This window comes from Pelecanus crispus, chromosome 5 (genome assembly GCF_030463565.1).
Source record: "Pelecanus crispus isolate bPelCri1 chromosome 5, bPelCri1.pri, whole genome shotgun sequence".
In the NCBI taxonomy this organism is placed as follows: Eukaryota; Metazoa; Chordata; class Aves; order Pelecaniformes; family Pelecanidae; genus Pelecanus; species Pelecanus crispus.
The window spans coordinates 70,335,801-70,358,701 of NC_134647.1; the positions used below are offsets into that span (position 1 = coordinate 70,335,801).

The following is a 22,901-nucleotide window of genomic DNA, read 5'->3' on the forward strand; positions in this document are numbered from 1 at the left end:
GGCGGGCAGGCCCCGCGCCTGGGCGCTGCCCCACGCCGGCGCCCCACGGCAGGGAGAAGAGGAGAGCGCAGAGCTGCGGGCGTCCCGCATGGACCCTGTTCTGCCCGGCCTGGATCTGAGGTAACCGCTCTGGGAGGGTCCGCCGTACCCTTCTTCGCGAGGGGGGGAAGGTGGTGCATCGCCCCCAGCCCTTCGGGGCATACGCTGGGCCCGATGCCGCTCTGCCAGTGCGGCTCCGGCTGTGGAGAGCTGTAGGGGTGTGTTTCTGATCCGTGCTTGCCAAAACCTGGTGAAAACAGTGGAGCTTTAAAAAAGTTTCCCCTCTTACAAGCCTAAATTAGGACTTAATTTGGTGGGTTTTTAGCTTTTAATGGGAATCAGTTAACTGTCGCTGGAAACGTGAGAGTTAGGTGAGTTGCTTAGAGGGCTGCCTTTAGAATAGAGAAAGTTCTTGCGTGGGAACTTGAGGAAATGCAAAGAAAGCACCTTGGCAAAGTTTGATGCTTCAGATACCTACAAAGGAAGTTCTTGTTTATTTGTTAAAAAGTGTTGAGCTATTTGCCAAATGATGTGGACTGTCAAATGTTTTGTATTTGACTTAATATACTTGGTTTAGGCAACTCTTAAAAAAAATGTAATCCTGCTTGTGTAAATAAATTTACATAATTACATACTAATTTCTTCAGGCCTCTTTGAAGCCTGATTGCAAATTTTGCACTGTATTATTTGTATTAAGCCAAGGCTTTATTTCAGAAGTCTTCAAAGCTTAAGTGGATTGAATGCTGATTTTTTAAAGTGACTAAAACAGGGTTTTTGGAAGCTGATCTAATGTTAACGTTTGCTAAGTCAAGATTTTCTGTTATGTTGTGGGAGTTTCTAATGACTGATAAACTTTTCCTTTCCTACAATATATCCAGAGCAGCTTTTTCTTGAGCTTTGTCTGCAAACGTGTATTTTGGCCTACATGTCTTCCAAGATTACACAAAGGAACTGTCAGGTGGAAAATCAAAGTTTTGTGTTGACTTTGTAGTTCATATCCTTGCCAACTTCCTAGGACAAAGTTTCTGCTTCATTGGCCTGAACTTGAAACAAAAAAAGTACCAACAGCTATGTATCCTATATGTTGTTTTTCTTACAGTGTTACTCCTCTGTTCCTTCTTATAAATGCTGTTTGGAAGTGCTAAACTTAATCCATTTTCCTTTCTTATTTCTGTGATCTTCTTCCCAGATTTGTTCCCGAAAGGATGGTCCCTTTCAGTTTTCCTCTGTCAAAGTGTGCACTTTGGGACCCAGTCCCTATGGGTGATGTAATTGGCTCACATATTACCTATTACAGGTATGAATAACCTTTTTTAAGCAGCTAAAGGTTAAAATAAATTAAGAATTATATGATTCAAAGCCTTATTTTATCTTTTGAGTCTAGTGTATGACAAGGCACAAAGGAAAAAGAAACAACCGGTGTGTTCATTCTGTGGTATAACGCAGTCAAGTGGGTTGGAGATGCCTATGTCTAAAGTAACACAGTTTCTTTCGGTTTCCTTCCCATATGGAAAGGTGTAAAAGTAACTGCATATTTGCAGTTTTCTTTAACATGTTTTTCCTTGTCTCTAAATATTTACAGAGAAAGAAATATTTTTGACAAACTGGATACAGATAGCATGCTTCAAGTAAAACTTCAAACTAAGCATTTTGCTTGCTTGAGGAATCTGGGTTAAAATGCCAAAGTTCTGATGTTTTTTGTTTAGAATGAGTCTAGACGCAAATCCGAAGCACTTGTGAATTTCTAGGGCAGGATATTCTGAACCTGACTTGTAAAACAATGGAGGGTAAAAATTAATCCTTATTACTTAAATGGGTAATCTTTATATAGATATTACAAAAATCTTACTGTAGTTACCAGAGCAAGTACATGCAGATATGTGCATATAAGGGTGGACAGCACTTACATACAGGTCAGAGGGGCCTCCACTTGTACTCGCCACATGATGTTCTTTGAGTTAATATTAAAACCTCCAAGTTTTAACAATGTTTAAAATAAATTACTTTTATTTTTATGGAGGCACTTAGTTAATCTTGAGCAGGTAGGATATGAGCCATCATCACAGTATTCACCTGAACCAGTAGCCTCACTTCCAACTTTGACCTCTTTCCAAGTCAAAATCAAATAAGCTATCTCAAGCTAAAATAATGTTGATGTATTTACTGCCCTAGATTCCAAACTTACTACCTTTTTTTACTAAATAGTGATTTTATAACTGCCTAGTCTTTCTCCATACTTGCATTCCTGTGTCGTTGAGCCCAGTCTGCTGCTGCTTTAAGCGTCCACACTAAATATCGTGGTAAAATGAGAGAATACCACATGAAAATTAGTTAAGCTTTTTGGCCTATTCTACTCTTTAAACTTAGGAGACTTTTTAGAAGTGTTTTGGTCTTAGTGTTTCTAACTTTTTCCACCTTCTGTTAAAATAATTCACATGTGTTCTTCTCTAGTTCTTGTGATAATGTTGTCCTTCAGATGAAGAAGCTTTTTTCTCTCCTTGTTACTTATTCTCCGTAGAAAAAAGCTCTTCTCTCTCCTTGCTGTTTATTCTCCATAGGAAAAATTGTTTCCCCTCTGATCCTGGTTTGCTGGACTAGTCAAGCCAAAATATTCTTGTTGAGATGATCATGCAGAGCATTCTGTGGAGCTGCTCCAGTTAAAATATGGCTTTCTTCAATGTGAATCGTTGGGGTGATGCACAGAACAGGAACTAAAATTCCATTGACATTTATACAATGTTGTTAATTCTTACCTTTTTGTTGTTTAAGGCTTTGGGCTGTTTCTGTGTATTTTCTTTTTAAAGGACAAAAACAATGTGGAAGCTATTGCAATATAATAAATACTTTTTCAAAAAGCATTAAAAATAATTTGGATCTTAAACTTGCTTATTGTCTCTTCTTAGAAACCCAAAGTTATCTATGATGGAGAAAACCCTGCGACTTGCCTATCGCCATGCTAAGCAGAATGAAAAGAAATTATTTTCCTGTTTTTTACTTGGGACTCTTGCAGTAGATGAAGGTAACTTTAAACATCAGGTAGACAGACAATATTGGTTGGTTGAGTAAGCCATTATCAAGGAGTCTGAGTTGTTGCTCTTGGACTCTGACTTTATTTATTTATTTATTTATTTTAAAGATGGGGAAGGTGTAACACTAACAATAGACCGATTTGATCCTGGTCGAGAAGCTGCTGGTGGATCAGGCAAAATTCCAACTGCGTCTCTTCCTGGAGACTTTTTGATTCCATGTACAGTTAACGCCTGGGGACCTTCTTCAGATAATATTATAGTGCACAGTGCTGAAGATATCAGCTTGGCTTTCAAGGTAGGCAGCTCTTGGCAACTTTTGGGTCTCTTAAACAATAAACTGTCTTCTAGGTAGGAGACTATGCACAGGGCTTGATTTCCAACCACCACCAATTTCAAACACAGCAAAGTTGTGGCTGAAGCAAGGCTATTTAGTTGGTTATGTGAAATGAACTTGCTCGAGTGTCATTGAAAAGTGTATCGGAAACTATTAAAATCAGTTAGTCTTCACAGGTGTTTAAAGGTCACACAGTGTTTAATCTTGGACTAAAATCTTGCTGTCTGACCAAAGTTGTTCAGCTGGTCTGACCACCAAAACCAGCAAGACAACAGTGATTGCAGCAAACTTACTTAAACAAAAAGAAACAGCTTTTTCTTTCAAATCTATTGTGAATGAGTTGCAATATTTGCACAATTGTTGATAAAGTATTGCTAGGCAAGTGACTTGCAAGAAAGTATATAAAGTCTGTGCAGGCTAGCGGTTATAGCTGAAACGTGTGCCTGTGGCTTCTGTGCTCTGCTATAGACATATAATCTCGTAAATACACCTTCCATTCCTGCAAGCGTTTACCTGTGGTTGTGTGTATTTTATAATACAAATAATGCTTAGTTCACATCGAAACTTTCTCATGACGATACATCCAGATGTCAAAATACAAATTTCTTGAATGCAAGTAAGAAAGCTTTGACAGATTACCTTGAGCCTTCTAGTGCCTGTTATTTTATTCATTTTTATACAATTTAAGTAACCCCAGGTTTTTGAATACATCATAAAACAATGCTAAGATATGCATAGCTTAAGTTCAGGTGTATTTTACATTATTCATTATATTCAGTATAGCCATGAGCTTTGGATACCTGGGTTAATGGCTTTTTATACAGTGCCTACTGCAATAGTTGCTATGATGAATGATTTGAGTTCCTAGTGTAATACAACTTGAATCATGGTAGTCATATGAAGACAATTTAGTGTATTTAACTTTTTTTTTCTCTTTTCCCTACTTCTAGGGTCTGCAGCACAGTCTATGCAGTAAAGAATCACTGGATCTTTCTAAACTGCTCACTGTTAGAGCTCACATTGTTTTCACAGAAAACCTGGATAATCTACATTTTAATTTTCACTGGGCTTCTATTACTGCAGCAAATATCTTGGAGTACACCCCTGTGAAGTCTGTCCCAATTATTCCCACAGCCCTAGCAAGAAATTTGAACAGTCCTATGAATATTGCACAAGTTCAAGGAACTTACAAATGTGGGTGAGTGAAGGGTGACGCTAAAGCTATCAGAGTTGCCTGGCAGTTTGTTGCATTTCCTAAAGCGGGTAGGTAGGTGAAATCTCAACCAGTGCTTTGCTTTTTAGTAAAATAACTGGCATAAAAATAACATAACTTCTTGGACTTGGAAAAATTTAAAATCTTGTAAATAAGAAACAGGAAATGGGGTGGCACAAAAATCTTAACTGCTTCAGTAGGAGTTGTTCTTGCTTTTGACTTCAGTAGAAGGATCTTCCTACTGGGGCAGGGGGACACACCTAGTTAACATAAATATAAACAGCATCCAGCTTTTTAAACAGTATCACTGCTTGCTCTAGAATGAAAATCAGATGAATATGAACCAAAGCTTTTTCTGTTAATCATGTTTACAAGATGGTATTGGGGAATTGTCATTCTGACTGATAATTTAGTAGGGTGAACTAATAGCTCAGGGGAATAATTTGAAGCAACTGAATGTTAATTTATTTGGAGAGACGCCTTGTGAATACGTCTCTGAAAGTTACTCTTCAAATTTAGCATGACTTGCACTTCTGGTTTTATTGTGAATACCATAATACAAAGCAAATTTTGTCCTTGATAATTTTTTTGATACACAGGGAATTGATGAAAAGCTGAGGAGTTGCTATAAGTATGGAGGAAGAATGGTTTTGATTTCCTCCGCACCCCTGCCCCAAACATTTTTTCTTGCAGTATTTTCTAAACTTGTATTTGTCTCTTCAGGATTTTTTTCTGAAAGACTGCCTTCCGAAATAGTAAAAAACCCCAACTTCTGCTTTCTTTCAGCTACCTTACTATGGACCAGACACGAAAATTGCTTTTGCTGCTCGAGTCTGATCCCAAGGCTTATGCTCTGCCATTAGTTGGAGTGTAAGTGTTTGGCTCTGTTTGTACAGATTAATACACATATTGATTTCAGATGTATTTGAAAACTTACACAGTGGAAACCTGGTAATGGAACTGTCTCTAATTGGGTATTTCTTCTTCTAGTTGGCTGAGTGGAGTTACTCATATTTGTAGTCCTCAAGTCTGGGCCTGTTGCTTGCGATACTTATTCAGTTCTTCAATTCAAGAAAGGCAAGTCACTTTTATCTGTAAAACATAGAAGCCATTGGCTGCCTAAAACCGTATTCTGCAGAAATGCATGGCAAGGTGGGCTCTGTTCAAAGATATTTGAAGAGATATTGAGGGAATTCTGTGACTTATATGTTACATAGGAGCTAAGGCTGTCTGTTTTAATTGTTCTTTCTGGTTTTGACTTCTGCCTCACAAATTTTCTATGACTGAAGTGTTAGAAAGCTGGGCTGATATCTCAAAGACAGAAGAGGGTAAACATTAATGTCATTAAGGCCACTGCATTTTAGTTTAAATAAGAAGCAGACAGCAGTAGTTTAAACAGTGGTGGGGTTTGGGGGGTTTGTTTTTGCATTTTTCTTATGGGTGTTTTCTTTGACATAAGCTTTCTCCCTGGTTGTATCTGACCAACATATTGAAGATTTGCAGCTAATACTGTCTTGTTATGACTTCCTGCTAAATATTCAGGTGTTATAGTTTTTGCATTCTGATTTTTTTTTTTTTTTTTCATTGTGGTGTTAGTAGATAATCATTACTCATTCTCTGCATCTTTTCACTTGTAACATTTGCCAAGTTCTATTTACATGGAAGCTGGGAGGGAGTTCAGGTGTTTATAGTTTAAAACTGCTCTTCAGGTAAATGAAACTTTAAAATATACTGTACGCATAAGAATTTCTTCAGCTTGACCACACTTGCTTTTAAATTATGAAATAAAACCACATTTGGTGAACAGATGTGTCTAATTACAGAATAGACTTTTTTCCCCTTAACAATTTAAATATGCCCAAATACAGATAAGAGCCCAATTAGATTATTAGATAAGCAAGTTAGATGCTTGACTCTCATTAACTTTCACTGATTCCATCTTGGAAGTGGATTAGGCAGATTTGATGAACCATGCAAACAGAATTAACCTCTGCAGACTGCTTAATCTGTGCATCGTACATTTTTAACTCTTAACTTGTAAGTATAATTTTAAACTTCTGTATGAATGCATTTTTCAAGCATCTTGTTCCTGCTGCTTTCTCTATCACATATATTATTTTAAAAAAAAGCACTCCTTCCCCCCAACCAATCATATTATAAGTGCTATAAAAAGAAAAATTGTTCTGAAAGTAGTACTACCTTTTCCACAAATGCATGTTGTTTTCGTTATCCTTGATCTTTTGTGTTAACAATTGACTGTTGCTACTCACTGTTCTCAACCTGTAGAAAAAACTTCAATATAATTTTTCTTCAAAAAAATCTGTTTGCTAATGAGCATTTTTGGAATGTTTAGGGATAACTGAAACACTAAGTGTCTTTATAATATACCTTCAATTGAATTATTAAAAAAAAATCATTATATCATTTTTACAGATGTTTTCTTTTATGCTATGATTGAAGTCTTCCAGGAATTAATTTTAAGTACTAAGTGATCATAAAGGTTTGAACTAGAAAGTAAACAAATTATTCCCATTTCTCTACTTGGGTTTGATTCTTGCATGTGGCATCAGTCACAAGTCCATCTGCTCTATCTATAGCTCAGTACCACTCAAAATGCAGTGATTCACCAGTTTGCTAAACTGTGATAGTTTGCTCAGTATATTGAGAAACCAAGGGCCGCCTTCCTGTTTCTTCAGGGTTTTTTTACAATGTGGTTTTTTTTCTGTTTTAGGGTTTTTTCAGAATCCGGGAGTTTTCTTATTGTGCTTTATTCATTGACGCACAAGGAACCAGAGTTTTATGAGTGCGTTCTATGCAGTGGACAGACTGAACTAAGGTTTCAGATCTTAACTTGCAATGAAACAGTACACCTCTTCAGAGTAAGTGGCTTGGTTTCCTACTGCATCGCGGTACTTTAAAGTTTGACTTTCGGTGTAAGTACTTAAAGGAGGAGTCACTATAATGTGACCCAAATGGAACTGCAGTGTTTGAAAATCATGTAGCTCTATAAAGCTACCTTTTTACAGTGATTACTGTAAATTCAGTTTGTCTCTCAAATTGAGAGATGACCTCCAAAGTCAGCAACTGCTCACTTTTCTAATAGCATTAAGAATCTGTCTTTAAAAATTCAGTGTGCTGTGTTGGACTTCATTAGTGTTCCTTCTTACTAGTGACCTTTTGGCTTTATGAGCAGGGATTCTGATTTCCTGTAGCATTTGTTAATCTGGTATGTTATGTGCATGCTGGACACATCTAACTGCTATGGGTGATGCACATTGGTACTTTCTGGAGAGCAAAGCTAAGTACTTGTGCTTTGCTTGAAGTTGAATGCAAAAGGGAATTCAGTGGTTACTAATCTGCAGATCTCTTGCTGTGCTACAGTAAAAAGCAGGAACAATTTAATCTTTGTGCAAAGTAACTCTTTGAAAGAATTTGATGATACAATGTCTGGGAGTAATTAATAAGGTTTGAGGAAATTCTAGGAAATCTCAGTTCCTTACACGTTTACCTAGGCTTGTATAGAACCTGAAGTTGAATTGTTAATCTGCTCAATAAATGTTCTTGTGTTCTGGCAGAGAAGCAGCTAGTGTAATGTGTGTCCTGTGCTGTTTACTCTGTTCTATTTCCAATTAAATTTCCCTGTTCAGGGCTGCCTTCCACCTTTAGCCTAGGTACAGCTTAGCTTTCTGAAGATGACAAGCCTTTTAACAGAGGCTCACTTCTGTTGTCTCCAGGACTTGCCCAGCTGTGGTGTGTGAAACAGCATAAGGAACAGTTGCTGTTTCCTATAGTGGTGAAGACTTGTGGAAGAGTATCTAAGCAGTTACAGCAAGGAAGCATCTGCTCATGGCTATAATTAGGCCAACTACTTTACAGAGTAGCAGGGGGAACAGTGTTAAACAGGAAGGGAACTTGCCTGCCTCCTTGCAGTGGTGAAATTATTGAGAATTGAAAGTAGAGGACAAGCAGCAAATAATCAGATATAAACGTCCTTAAAACTATTTCTTTAGGAGTAGTACCTCAGTGATTAAAAGTTGAAAGTTTCATGCTTCACAAATATAGAAAATCTCATTCCAGAATGTTGAACCTTCAGACAAGAGCCCTATCCAGTTTGAGTTGAGTGCAGAAAACCAAAATGCAGAAACTGAGTTCTTCAGCAGAGTTTGCAAGAAACTTCCTATCAGAAGGTAAATCTTTCAGATATCATTTATATGCAAAAATTAAATATTTATTGGATGAGGTTTTTTTACCTCTGCTGTGCCATGTGTCAGTTTAGCTGTGCATACAGTGATATTCTGCATTAAAATACATGAATGTGCTTTTGTTTATTCCTAGAGTTAATATTCTTCAAGTAAGATGGTCAAGCTGACCATATTCCAAGAGAAACTATTCGTAGTTCTATTCTTGATGCTGGTGGTTGTAATTTATACAGTGGATGTTTCTAAAAAGGCTTCCTTACTGATGGAGCTTAGTTCACTGTATTAAGCTTTCTGTGAGATCTGTCCTTTGAAGCAAATCTTTAGTTGAAATCTACTTAAGTTGGTAAAAATTCCTTTTTCCTTCCAACTTTTCAGAGCTGCAAGACCTGGATAGGTTGAAACATAGGGATTTTTAAGAAGCTGACATATCCATCAAATTTTTTTCTATAAGATGGCCTTTATTTTCCTTTAAACAATGTTACGATCTTTACTGTAGCACTCCCTATCTTTCTAATATAAATCAGTGCTTTGCTGTTTGAATGTCCCTTAAAAGGTGTGTATTTCTGAGGGCGTGGGGGAGGGTTAGTATCTTTTTGCCCAAAAGCAGCATTTGTATTTTCACTGTTTGATCTTAGAACTGTTTGTGTGAACTCCCTAGCTAACCAGGGAGGAGATGTATAGAAACTGCTGCTTGAAAAAAATGATGCTGATATTGCACTGTAGATGGCACAGTGAAAAATGTGAAAATTCACGTCACTGCTACCAAATCTGACAAGGAAGCATTTTTAGTTTGATTTATATTGGGTTTAGTTCTCCCCAAGGCTGTTCACCCAGCAAGCTGTCAGCAAGCGATCATGACTCTGGTGTAGAAGATGAGGATTTATCCCCGAGACCAATTCCAAGTCCTCACCCAGTGAGTCAACAGGTAAGTAAATAATTGTTCTAGGTATCTTGGATGTGACACTTAAAGCAGCAAAACTCATTGTAAGGGCACTGGAGAGTATAAAGCTTCTGTCTCAAAGTGCTAGCAGAGGAAAACAGAACTGAAGAAATGGACCAAGAGTCCCAACTCCTGCTCTAGTTAATCTGCCTTTTTTCCAGGATTATAGACACTTTAATTGCTGCATATGCTAGGACTTGGGAACAGAGATAGTAGGTTTTACTTTGGGAATCTTGCTACCGTTAAATGGAAGAGCAGTAGTGTCTGAGGCAAAGATAGAGGCAGCAAACTCTTTCTTGCATATTTCTGGGTAAATGAAATAAAAATCTGCTGGTCTGTTCTTTTTGACTGAAGCATATACAAATACAATGAAATAGCAGCCCTCATACAGCATAGGTCTAGAAGGATGTAAGAGTTGTGGATTATAAAATATGTTCTGTTGCACCTATCTACTGGGTCTAAGAATAGCAAGAGGGAACATGTAGCCCATTTCTTGAAGGGGAAAGATCCATACTCTGAAATGCACTCCAGGATGACATGGAGCATTCACTTGGTAGACATGGCTATTATGCTGCATGAAAGCAGTTTCGCTTCTAAGAATGATCCTAGAGATCTTGCTGCTTTTTCTGTATCTGGATTCTCCAATCTTTAGAAGAGTATTCAATGTGTAGTTGGTTTGGAACTGGTAATGGTCATATACTGATTTTAAATGAAAACATTTTCTTTGATGAAATTCTGCATGTGAAGAGCTGAAAGGCAATATTTTAAAATTATCTTAGATTTGCTTGTGTAATTGTCCCTTCAGGTTACCAGGATCTTTCCTTCAGTTCCTGAACTGTCACTTGTTTTGGATGGGAGTTTCATAGATTCAGGACAATCGTCTAAGCCTATCGGGACTTCAAATGCTAAAAGTCTACCCTCAGCGCTACATCAGCCTATTAAAAAGAAATGGTGCTTGGGATCTACGTATTACCCTACACAGCACTCTGAAGACAAGCAAAACTTTTCTGCTAATACGGGGGATCCCTCTTTGAGGCAATTACCAAACCGTTTAAACCAGAAAATTCCGACTTCAAGGCCTTCCAGAGGAAAGCAACCTCTACTACAGCAACAGTTGCAGTGTAAGAAAGCTTGCCTTCAATCAAGAAAAAGTTCTGGATCATCTTCTCCTTCAACCCCTTGTAGTGGGCCTTCCCCAGATACATCTCTTCATCACCCCAGAAAGCCATCAGAAAGACTTGTATTAAATCCCGATGGAGTTGCACAGCAGGGAGAGCATCCAATTAGAAGAACATCAATACCCAGTTCCAAGCAGGTTCCTGCTGTTATGCAGCCAGTCCTCTACACCTCTACTTTTTCACCACAGAGCTGCAGAAGACTGCCAGAACTGCAGGTGCCAGTTCAAGTGCCACCTTGCTGTCCAGCCAGTGCATGCAGCTGTCAGTTTGCTGCTTCCATTCAATATAATTCAATAAACTCATGGCAAGGAATTGGTAAAATGAGCCCCAAGCATGGAGTGGAAATCCAATCAGAGATGGCTCAACAGAATCCATGTACAGTGCTCCATCAAAATATCATTTGTCCAAATATTTGCTGCAATCCAGGATATACCACAAGCAGCCCTATAAGCATGGGATATCATGGGAAAATGGGAAACTGTTCTCTTGACAATAGCTTATCGCCTGGAGTAAGACTGCCTTCAAGTGCAAGCCCCTCTAGTCCGCAGTTTTGCGCAGCCCACTCACCGTGTCTGCACATGCCCGCTTCTAAAGCGGGATCAGATAACGGAATGATGGGATTATCTCCAGATGCGTACCGGGTTCTTACAGAACAAGATAGACAACTCAAATTACTTCAAGCTCAGGTTTGTGGAAATGACAGCTTTTTCCTCTGTCCTCTTAGTGATTATGCTTTGATAGTTCCCCTGCTGAAGGAATGAAATTAACTGTTGTCTATGCTTGTTGGAACAAGAGACCCTGTCATACCAGGTCCAGTTTGGGAGTGCAGGAGGGTCCTGATTAGCTCTGCTAATTGGTGTCCCTTAAAACAAATGAAAAGTATTTGACTCCTGATTAGATTTTGCATTTATTTTTATCATATTTCCATAACATGAAGGTTTCTTTTTTAGCTGACTATTTTATATTGCAAAACAATATGCCTTCTATATAAATGCTTTGCTATATAGATGCTTGTCTAAGTAAGGAAAAAAAAAAAAAAGCATGGGCTGTAGACTTTGGAATTATTGTAAGCATAAAGGTGAAGCACTGAATGTTCTCGTGTGTTGCTTTGCCCACCTTCAAGCCTGCAGTTTTCTGAGCTATTGAGGCTGTTGCTTAGAAAACTTCGGTTGTCTGTTTGCAGCACACTGGCAGGATTCATCAGGTGTTTGTTGCTGGGCTGAAAAATTGGGCTTTGCTTGCCTCCCTAAGTTCTGTTTCGATATACATTCAAAATATCGACCTCTTGAGTTACACTGCTAGCCCTGTATTTTGCAGGGTATGATTTGGGACTGAAGAGCCAGAGTTTAAATTTTGCTGCTGGTGATGAATGATAGGAATAGGAAAGTTGGTACAATTGCTCACAATACATATTTTTCCTGCTTAAACCGGAAAATTGCAACTGAAATACGCTTTAGATGTAGTTGCTCTATGTAAATCAAGCTCTCAAAGCATGGGTTGTGCATGAGGGGGGAAGCCCCCTTCGTACTACAGCCTTCCCTGTTATGATATTTCTCCATGGAGCTGTAAACTAATTCTTGAACAGGGTGGATGCAAATACTAGAGTGAAGATGGCCTGGGCAACCTTAATTTTATCATTTAAGTGCTTGGTTTTGTAATAATACAAAGCTGGTTTAGCGTGGTGTAGGGACAGTTGGCATATAAATGCTTGGTTCTAAGTATTGGTTGGTAGGCTTCGTATATGAATGAAAGGGACAGAGAGTACTTCCAACAAGTGTAGTGCAAATAGGCTTTACTCAAGTTGTCTTGGTGTAGTTCTGCCAGCATGCTTAAAACCTCTTCTTGGCTAGCTCTGCCAGTGTCAAAATTGATGTTCTGATTTACGCTGCATGCGCTGCTGAGAACTGGAAGGTTATCAGACTTCTGTGGCAATGCGGTCTGGATTTGAATCCAGACCTTAGAGGAGCCAAATTTAGTAATTCACTTTTGCCTATTATACTTTGTATTTTATTCTACAGATTTTAACTTTCTGATAACCGTTACAGATCCAACGCTTATTGGAAGCACAGGCTCGTCAGGCTTGTTCCTCTGAACCAGCTGCAGCTAGCCATGCTCTGCAGCCTGCGAAGCAAGGGGACCTTGTTTCTATGGAAACACAGTCCTCACCAGGTTTGCACATGAGTAAAAGCGTGAGCATTGCTGTGAGCACAGGTAACGCTTTATTCTTTAAAAATAGACCGGCATCACTTTTTCTGGGTGTTTCTGTGATTTGTTTGGGCATGGAGGGAATGTTTTGCGGAAATGCTGAACGTATGCAAACAAGCACCTAGATACAAACACCAGCTAAGTTCTCTAGGTGTTATTTGCAGGTGTAGGCTGGAGCTACTTCTGTCTTTGAGCTGCAATGGCAGTGATTGCCATCACTGGAAGAATTATTTTTCCAGTAACTTCAGCGAGGTCTTCTATTTTAAATTGTGCCTTATTGAAAGAAAAAATCCACATCTTTTTTTGAATTAATATGCTGTTTTTAAAAGTGATAGCTTCTATCCCATCTGGTGTTCTATTAAATACATTATTGATGTTTTTTGTAAGTCATGCATGGAGAGGAGACAGTATTCATTTTAATTTTAGCACATTATGCAGTTGTGTGTGTAAAGTTACGTATTAATGTATTGGTTCCTGTTAAATCCATGGAAATATTGTGGTTAGTCTACAGGAAATTTTCAAACTGGCTCAAGGTCAACACATTAAAATGCTGTAATACAACCATTTACTTTCATCAAGTATGCTTTGGAAGAAACTAGGACTTGAATGATTTTTTGGCAACTTTTAGCTGTTCTAAACCTTAAATCACTTTTAAAATGCTGGAAAAAAAAAAAACCAAAACAAAACCCTGAATGAGAGGAAATGACTCCTCTAGCTTTACAAAGCCAAAGGGTCTCAGAAGATAGTAATGACTTTCCTTAAACGGGTAAATCTCTAATTCTCTTCTAGGTGCTAGCTTATTTTGGAATACAGCCTCAGAAAAACAAGATGACTCCATACCACAAGGAAAAAAAGAGGATGAAGAGATTTCGAAGGAAGATATAAGTATTTCAATTAATGCTGAACAAGATGCAAGTAATACAAGTATTGCTTCTTCCTTAAAGGTGGTTGACATGCCAAGCTTTGTAGATAGTATTCATCTTGTGGAAGAAGGAACTAATCGGAACACTCTCCAGTAAGTAACCAGAAATATCTTGTGTTCATGTAATAAGCTGAACTGCCTTTCATAAGTTGCTACTTTCATAATTATTTTTTTCAGGAATTATAGTCACCTGACTTCAGTTGTTGTGTTCTTTCCCTTCTTTGTTTTTTAATTATGCTTCGAATTGTACAGCTTGCCAAAACACAGTTGCCTTTAGAGTCTGCATTTATCGGTCATGCACGTTTAGCTAGCTTACCTATCAGCAGCAGCTGATGGCAAAAGCCTTTAACTTGGAAAAGCATGTACAGTGCTGGCAGCATTCCCTTTCTCACCTTAAATCCTGACGGGGAAAGGGGATGCTGCTGTAGTCAGTTGTTTTCCTACAGTGGCTTTTCCCTGTCAGCCTTCAGAACCCTTTCAATTCTGAGGGTCTTAGGATGAGGGTTTTATGATTTTATGACTGTTCCCTGAATTTCCCTATGTTTTACACCTAAGTACTTTGTGTGTAGTGAATGCAGGTTCACTGCTGTTAACTTAGTTATTTTTTAGCCCAGATTCTTTATAGTGCAATGACTAATCTTGGACTAATTTGGGAAGTGATTTTAAAAATAGTTCTAATTATCTATATGGATGTTATTTTTACACAGGGAATAGCTCAACAATTTAGCACTTTTAATGATCTAATATTAAGTATAAAAAGCCAAAGGAAGGGGAATACCCTTCCCGTTAAATTAGGTTTCTAAGATAATATTGGGAAAGATGATGATAATTAAGCTATAACTTAAATATTCATAGTCCTTGATTAAAGTATTATCTGCAAACATATACTGCTACCATAAATGTTACCGATTCAAATCGGTCTTTTGAACATTGTATTTTAGGGAGTTGGCCGTCTTAAGGTTCTCTTCAACTTGGATTCATAAACCTGTAAAATAGCTGTATAAGTATCTTATAGTAAGAATGTAGAGCATCACCCATATTTCTCTGAGGAGGAGGGGAACATTTTTGGGAATGATGAATAATTGCTAGTGTAACAGTAACAGATAACCTACATTGACTATCTAGTATGTCACGTGATTTAAATCTTATCGCTTTCAACACAGGCAATTGATCAGTTGAGTTCTGAAATTACCTTATCTTACACTTGTCTCCTGAGGAAGAACAGGAAGGGGGAGGAGGGTCGCTTAAGGATCTCCTCAGGATGATAGTACTTTTGATATGTCTGGTCTCAAAAGGTTTATGCGAGGCACACACCAGCTAGCTGAAGGGGTTGCAGAGCATTGCATTGTAACTCATTTTAGAATATTTACCCTTTTTATCTGGAAACTTAGGATAGGTTACGATTCCTCTTTCACATCTGCTATTGAGAAGTATTTCAACTAGGTGTTTGTTCTAAGTTCATGATACTCAGTGTGCATTGTGTATGTGTGTACTTGTAACAGTGTCTTTGAGAAGTTTTTAAAGTGTTTTTAAGCTACCACAGGAATCTTGTTATCAGTTACTCACCTTGGTAAAAAATGGCTTTTTGAATAAGTTACGTTTCAGAACATACGGAAGATACGTTACTCCTAAAGGCTTTTAAGTGCCCATAAAAATGCTGAAAACATAAGACAAACTCCAAATTGTTAATAACTTCAATTTCATCTGCTTTAAGGTTAAGTCATAGAGTGTCACTGAGTTTTGACTAGTCCAGAGAAGCCATTGCCGTTTTCAAATCACCTTTTTGAAAAGCTAGTCAGGCTGTTCTAGTTTCACATTGAGGGGTGTATTTCCTCAGTCCTCAAATGACTTTGGAAAGAAAATGACTGCAGAAAGGAGCAAAGTCTCCCACAGAAGGCAAACCGAGAAATATTAGGATCTATTTCCAGTACTCGATTTTTCCCTTCTTCTGGTGTTCATGAAAAGATAAGGTAACTGTAGTGATACTTGTGCTTTCTGTTTCAAGGAAATGTCTAGCTATCTCGGTGTTCTCTTTCAGAAATGGAAACGTGTCGCAAGCGCTTGTTCGCAGTTCATCCTTGGAGGAAAGCATTAGCGTGTCTTTACAGAAAGAACCAACAGAGGGAGCCAGCAACCACGTGGTGGTAACAAGTGAGCAAAACTCAGAGCCACCCGCCTCGTTGCTGCCTCGGCATCCACCAGAGGATCAGAAGCTTTACCAGGACTTACTGGTAATGCATTTAAATTTGATGTTCTGCACTGAATGCAACAGTCAAAACAGCACACTGCTGAAGTTTTGATGTGGTATTGGCATGAATGAAAATTGCGTGCGGTTTTCAAGTTCACATGTTGTGCTCTACAGAAAAGTTCCAGCTTTGGGGTTCTTAATTTTTTAAGGTTTAGGTGCTTATTCTGTACTTCAGTCTTCCATGCATACATGGAGTACTGTCTGCTGCCTACTAAGTAATAATTCTTCAGTTAAAAGATAAAGGCAGTTGATGACTTCCCCAATTAGTGCCCTCTAAAATGGCATGGTATTTTACCTTCAAGTCCCTTTAAAGGGCGGATACTTTAATCTTCAAGAGTATCAGTACGTGATGTGTTTAAATTCAGAACAGACTCTTACAGAGAGCTTGAAATGCAAGGTATTCCAGTGTTTGACTACACTGCTGTGAGTTTACATGATTGCATCTGAACTGAATCTGCATTTGGCTTGTTTTTGAGAATAAGCTATTAACCCATCTAGTTATATTTTAAGTTGCATAGGAATAAACCAGGATTTTGGGTTTTGACAACTCCTGCATGTCATGATGTTTTTGTCCATGTGGTTTCTCCTCTAACTCCCGTTTTCTGCAGGGCCAAGTAAACCACCTCTTAAAGTCCTCGGAAGAGCAAGATCACTTGCCTGCTAAAGCAGGAGTTGTTAATGATGATGGTCCTAAGTATCAGAATATTGATGATACAACAGAAATGGCTTCAGAGACTGATACAGGAGTGGTGGATAAAGAGAGTGTGATTAGTGCTACACTCAAACAGCTGAAGAGTCTTGGAGTGACAATTGACTCGCCTGGCAAAATGAAGAAAAATACACACAAAGTGGACAATGCCAGGTAAAATACTGGTTGTTTTGAGAAGTAATTTGTAGATCAAATAAAAAATGAAGATTGGCTTAATGAGCAAAGAGAAGGGACTGTGTTCACTGCTGCTGGGGATTTGTTTGGCAACTTGATCCACATTTCCTGCGCAGATGAAACACTGGCTCATGCTATGGGTATTTCAGATAGGTTTAAGAGCTCTGCTAGCAAAACTCAGATTATTTACATATAACACAAGTAGCTCTAGCTGGTAGAGCATCTGGTGATTCTTAAAATATTATGCATGCAGTAGCACACAATTCCCTAGAATAATAATATTCAAGCTGCTTGAGTTATTTCAATCCTTTGGGCTATGTTGAAGTATTCCAGAGAAACACTGGACTTGGGAGGCTGAGTGTTAAGCAGCTGTATATTTTGTCACTGCTTCTTAACCCTTGTCTTTCACTTCACCAATATAAGTGAACTTGTTATTGTGGCTTTGATATATAATCAAAACTGGTTCTGTCCTAATCGCTTGTTATTGTGAGTGCTTTGACTAGAAACAGGGAGGCTGCAATGGCTGGGGAGGGAAACAGCCTTGATGAAACAGAAGAAGGAGCAGAAGTAATTTCTGAAGAAGGTGTTTGAGACACAGGAATTTACTTATGTAGCACAGGGACAGGCTGACTGCCTAGTACAGCTTCACTTTCATCCTTATTGTCTTCGTGATACTAGTATATAACTGTTAGGTAAACAAAGAAGTCTAACCATCTCCTAATTAATCTTCTCTTCAGCTATGTATCAAAAGCCTTTTCCAATCATACAGTTTCTAAGCTCTTTTCTCTCCTTTTCATTTTAATTTCATCAGGCATTTTTCTGGAATTTCTGTGATACCTTCCCAACTGGAGAGTCTGTCGGTGTTCTTTTCATGTCAATAATATGTTAATAAGTGAACCCATAAGATGAAACTGGAATTCTTGGGGGTTTTTTCTTCAAGCTTGGGGAGTGGGGTGGGATTCTTCCTTCTGCCACTTTCACAACTGATAAACAATTCTGAGAAATGGTCTGTAGCTCAACAGAGAAGGAAACGACAGTGCAACTCCATAGCATAATTAGTGGTTGTTCATCTGAGCCAGGAGTTTACTGTCCCTAAGCAAACTTCAAAATCTGTGCTCAGTGAAATAGGAAGACTCTTAACTTTCAACATGAGAGTTTGGGTTTATGAACTAGTATATGACACAGGTACTAAAAACACTGGTTTATAACCACTACCAGTGTACCAGAGCTTGTCCTTTCAGTCTTTAAACTAAACACCTAACGTATACAAGAAATTGGCATACCAAGCAACAGAACAAAGGAATGTTTCCCTTACTGAAGGATGCCTTCAAAAACTAGAATCTTGTAGGCTTCTGCAAACAGATGCTGTGTCGGAGTTCCTGTAAAAATCCTGGAATTGGCATGCATTGGCAAAGAGGAGATGTTCTTGGTCTCTGTCACTGGGCTTGCATCTTCTACCTAGAGACAAATTTTGGGTTGGATGGCAGCATCTGGAGTCTTAGAGCCAGAGGCATATAATGTCACATTCACTGGTGAGAATAGACCAAGAGCTCAAACCTGCTTTGAAAACAAAACCAGTTCTGAAACCTGCTAGAGGCAGGCTCTTCTTCGTATGAGGGTTGTGGTTAGTATTGAATCAGAAGGGAATTATCATCAGTTCTCTAACGCAGTATCTGGGTACTGTCGGTGTGAGTAGCTGGAGAGCTGCTTTTTAGTATGTGCAGAACATGATCTCGGCGCTGAGCAGCCTGATCAAGCTGTGGTGTTCAGAAGGAGGGAGAAATCGGTACAGCAAGCAAAATGAAATTATCGGGTTATATTGTAAAACGCATACTTTTCCTGTAACAATAAACTAACTTTTTGATACTTTATTTCAGTATCTTGGCCTGCATAAATCCTGAAGCAGTGGTTTCCGGACTAAATTATATGTCATTTGCCAATGTCAGCATGTGTGGCTTAACTCCTAATGTTGTTGATCTGAGCATGGAAGCAAACGCTATAGCACTCAAGTATCTCAGTGAAAATCAGTTATCTCGACTTTCTTTTAGTCACTCAGGCCAAAATCCTCCTGCAGATTTTTCTTTCCAAGACCTGTTGCATACAAATATGGACAAGAGCATGGTGGGTCTTAGCTTAATTTCACCAAACAATATGTCTTTTGCAACCAAGAAGTACATGAAAAGATATGGGCTGATACAGGGCAATGACAGTAGTGAAGATGAAGAGGAACTGCAGGTTCAAGATGGCAGTTCTGGTGCTGTCAAAGGCGAAAGCATGCTGGACAAAAACTGTACCCCTGTGTTGGATGGCTTCAACCACTGGACTGAATTATCCAAAAGAATTGATGGAAGACTTCCTATTCATCTAAAAAGTCACAGCAGAGAGTTGACTGCTAAAGCTTCTCCACCAGAATTAAACGGCCCCGTATTAAGAAATATTACCACTGAAATTTTTCCTTCCAGAGCAGATCCAGCAGATGAAAACTCAGTTCAGATTTTAAGGGATTTAAAATCAAAACCCAAATTGTTTCCTGGGAGAGTTGAATTCACTGAACAGCCTGGCAGGAAAGATGAAGGAGATGTTCAGGTCTTCCCTGGAAATCTGCATACTCCTGCCCTTGAAACGCTAAACCAGTCAAACAGCATGAATTCTGTTGGCACCATTCTTGATGTGAAACAACTCAGGCAGTTGCCAAAGCTGTTCTGAACATCCCGCGAGATGGCTGGCAACCACTGTTTCAAATCTGAGAGGGACCCCTCTCCTGTAGTAAAAGACTACAGGAAACTAAGGATTAAGCTGTCTTTGAAGAGGTCGCTCTGTTGTAGCAATGTAAAACTTGCAGAACTGAGTTTTCAGCCCAGGTTGGGGATAGCCACCTGTAAATGCCTGGTTGAGTCAGTGCTGAGCAGCATTGAAGTATGTGTGCACTTTTGTTTACAGTGAGGCATGATTTTAAAGTATCTAAAAGGTGAATCAACTTGAGCCCAAGATGTACTCTTAATACACTTTTAACAATGATGCTTATTTAAATGTTCTTCTGTTGACCTTTTTTAAAACACTGACTTTTACATGTTTGTGCCAACTGTGAGCCATCGATATTGTGTGTGGCAGAGCAGGGGTAACAGAGCTAAAGCACTAATTTCTAGAAATCTGCTGAAATGGTTGGATTACTGGGGGGGGTGGGGTGGGGTGTGTCTGGTGGAAAGGGAAGTATAACTGTGGCTTTACTTTGCATAAAATTATTTTGAATGTAGCCAAAATGGCACATATAACTCTCTGTATCATGAAATCTTGGAAGGAAATTGGAAAAACTAGCACTTTTTAAACTTCTGTGATTTTTTTTTCCCCTGAATTAATGTTTTCTATTTATTTAAGTACATATTGCTCATAAAAGTCAAAGATTCCATTAAAAAAAAAAATCTTCAGTTGTCTGATGTAGCCTTTATTTAAGACATTTGCCACTTCCCAGTCATTGTTTAGAATGGCTAACTGGAAGTGTGAGGATGTTACTTGCTACTGAACTCTTCAAGAATTCCAATATTGGGTGGTGGGGTAAACAAAAATAATTGATTTTACTTTGTTCTGTATTAACATACAAATACTCTGTCATCAAGCACGACAGTCTATTAATGAAACAGCCCCTTTCTATCACCCTATTCCCACAAGTTGAGGAATTCAGTTATTTGTTTAACGATTCCACTCCTGTTAATACTGTGACTTTTGTTCAGTTTTGAGGTGTAGTAGGTATTCTTGTGGTTGCTAGTGTGTTGTCTTACGTGCCACAGCAATGCCCTGGTGCTGGAAAGCCCAGGTGCCCAGCGCAGGCTGGGACAGCTCTGCCCGCCTTTGGCAGCGGGTACGTCTGAGGACACGGCTCGGGAGCGTGGCTGTGGTGTAATGCACATCTGTCCTGACCTCTTGGTCTTGGAAATGAGACAGCAGCGCTGGAAGCTGCAGTTCATTCCCATTCCCACCATTCCTGAGAGGAGGACAGTGTGGAATGACGGTCAAGCCATCTGTTTTCTCACTGGCCGTAGCGTGTCAACATGTTTTAATGGGAGCTTGAACGAACTTTGCTTTAATGATGGCATTGTCTCAACAGAAGTTCAGCCTATGGTGCTGACCTTGTCTTTCCTGCTCCAAGTGTGTCAAACTAGAGATTAAAACACCACGCGCTGAAGTCCTGGGCCTTTCCCGTTCGAATCCAGAGGACTGCGCTGTTAGTTCGTGGTGTGTTTGAGTGGGTGCTAATTAATTTATTACACTGACATGAGAGTCTTTTTCCAGCATCTACCACCCTTTTGGGCCTTTGTGGATTAAGAGTCAGGGGTGAAATAAGCCATTTGCTATTTCAGAGTCAGTGTAGAGAGAGGAAGGCAGCAGCTCCCTTCAAGCCGTGTCAGAACTTCTCTCACACAGCCTCTTCCATCAACAAGAATATTTGCTTCCTTTCAGGAAAGGTGCTACTTTGCTGTGCTGAAAAATAAAACCTTTCTCGGTCCCTGAATCTCCCCTGGATCAGGCACAAACTTATTATCTGGCAGCACATTTTCTGCTGAATCAGTCAAAAAAATAGTTAATGTTTTTGAACATTCCAGTGAGATGAATGAGGCAATTCATACCTCTGAGCTATTGTTGTAGGGTTTTGTTCTTTGTTTCCTATTGTAAAATGTCTGGAAACACAGGAAGATGACAGTTGTATTGGTTAATATTTTAAAGACTTTCTTCAAATGCTGGAGGGCTAGAAACGATTTGAAAACAAAAGCTGAACTACTTGCACGCAGCTCAGGACAAGGGTGTGGTGTTATATTAAGTTACACAAATCATATAATCCTGGACAGCAACTTCTGAGCCAGTGAAACGTTAATTTACTTGACCAAAACAACAAAAAACCACCCTTCCCTGAAGCGGCTTTTCCTTTCGTAGTGTAGTGCTGAGTAATTTCAAGATGCCTGGCTTTTTTCCCTGAAGCATCTACTGCAGTTTGGAGTAAAAAATACACGGAAAGCTGGGCCTGGCTTTGTTAACCCTGAGCAACGGGGACCAAACTCAAGCGCTGGCTCGATCGCGCGTTCGGGCAATGACACGCATGGAGGGGCAGCACGGCTTGAGGCTTTATTGTCGGGTTTTCTTTTTTGCTTCTGTTGTTCCCAGCTATCCTTTGTTGTAATTAAAGGAAGATATTTACAGTGCTCGGGCCTGCTCGGAGCATCACCGACCTCTTTATCCTGTATGATTTTGGCGCTCCTTACCCCGACCGCAGGGCTTGCTACCTCTCGTGAAAGCGCGGAGGACGGGGTTGCTCGGCAGGACGGGGAAGCCCACCCGTGACAGGGCAGTGGCGGGGTAAGGGCCCCCTTCCCTGCCGCGCCAGGGTCCCCGCTGGGCTCGGGGTGGGCTTGCCCGGGCGAGGGGCGGCCGTGCGGGCCGAGGTGGGTTTGGCGACGGCCACGGCTCGCACCCCACGGGGGGCAGGCGCGGGTGGGAATGGTCCCGCCGCGTCTCTCGGTGCAGAGAAGATGCTCGGCTTCCTAATCTCCCCCGCCCAGCCCCGGCCGTTCTATCTTTAACGCTTCCTGTTGGTTAGAGGAGCCGGCTTGAAAATGGTCGTGTTTCCTGGCGGGAGGCACGGCGGGCTCCCCCGCGCGTCGTGACCGCCCCTGCCCCGCCGCCCCGCGCGCTGCCGGCATCGTGCGGGCTCCCGCCTGCCG

The 22,901-nt window shown here is 39.8% G+C and overlaps 1 protein-coding gene across 1 annotated transcript; it reads left to right on the top strand.

Annotated features, from left to right (window-relative positions):
• Window positions 1-88: 88 nt before the first annotated feature.
• STIL (STIL centriolar assembly protein) lies at window positions 89-20,182 on the top strand. Its single transcript, XM_075710745.1, has 16 exons — window positions 89-120; window positions 1,229-1,336; window positions 2,943-3,058; window positions 3,176-3,363; window positions 4,353-4,600; window positions 5,402-5,485; window positions 5,606-5,692; window positions 7,347-7,494; window positions 8,693-8,802; window positions 9,625-9,739; window positions 10,560-11,618; window positions 12,978-13,143; window positions 13,927-14,152; window positions 16,098-16,290; window positions 16,916-17,169; window positions 19,068-20,182. Exons 1-16 carry the CDS (start codon window positions 89-91, stop codon window positions 19,894-19,896), a joined length of 3,963 nt encoding a protein of 1,320 aa, XP_075566860.1. The 3' UTR covers window positions 19,897-20,182.
• The last annotated feature ends 2,719 nt before the right edge of the window (window positions 20,183-22,901 follow it).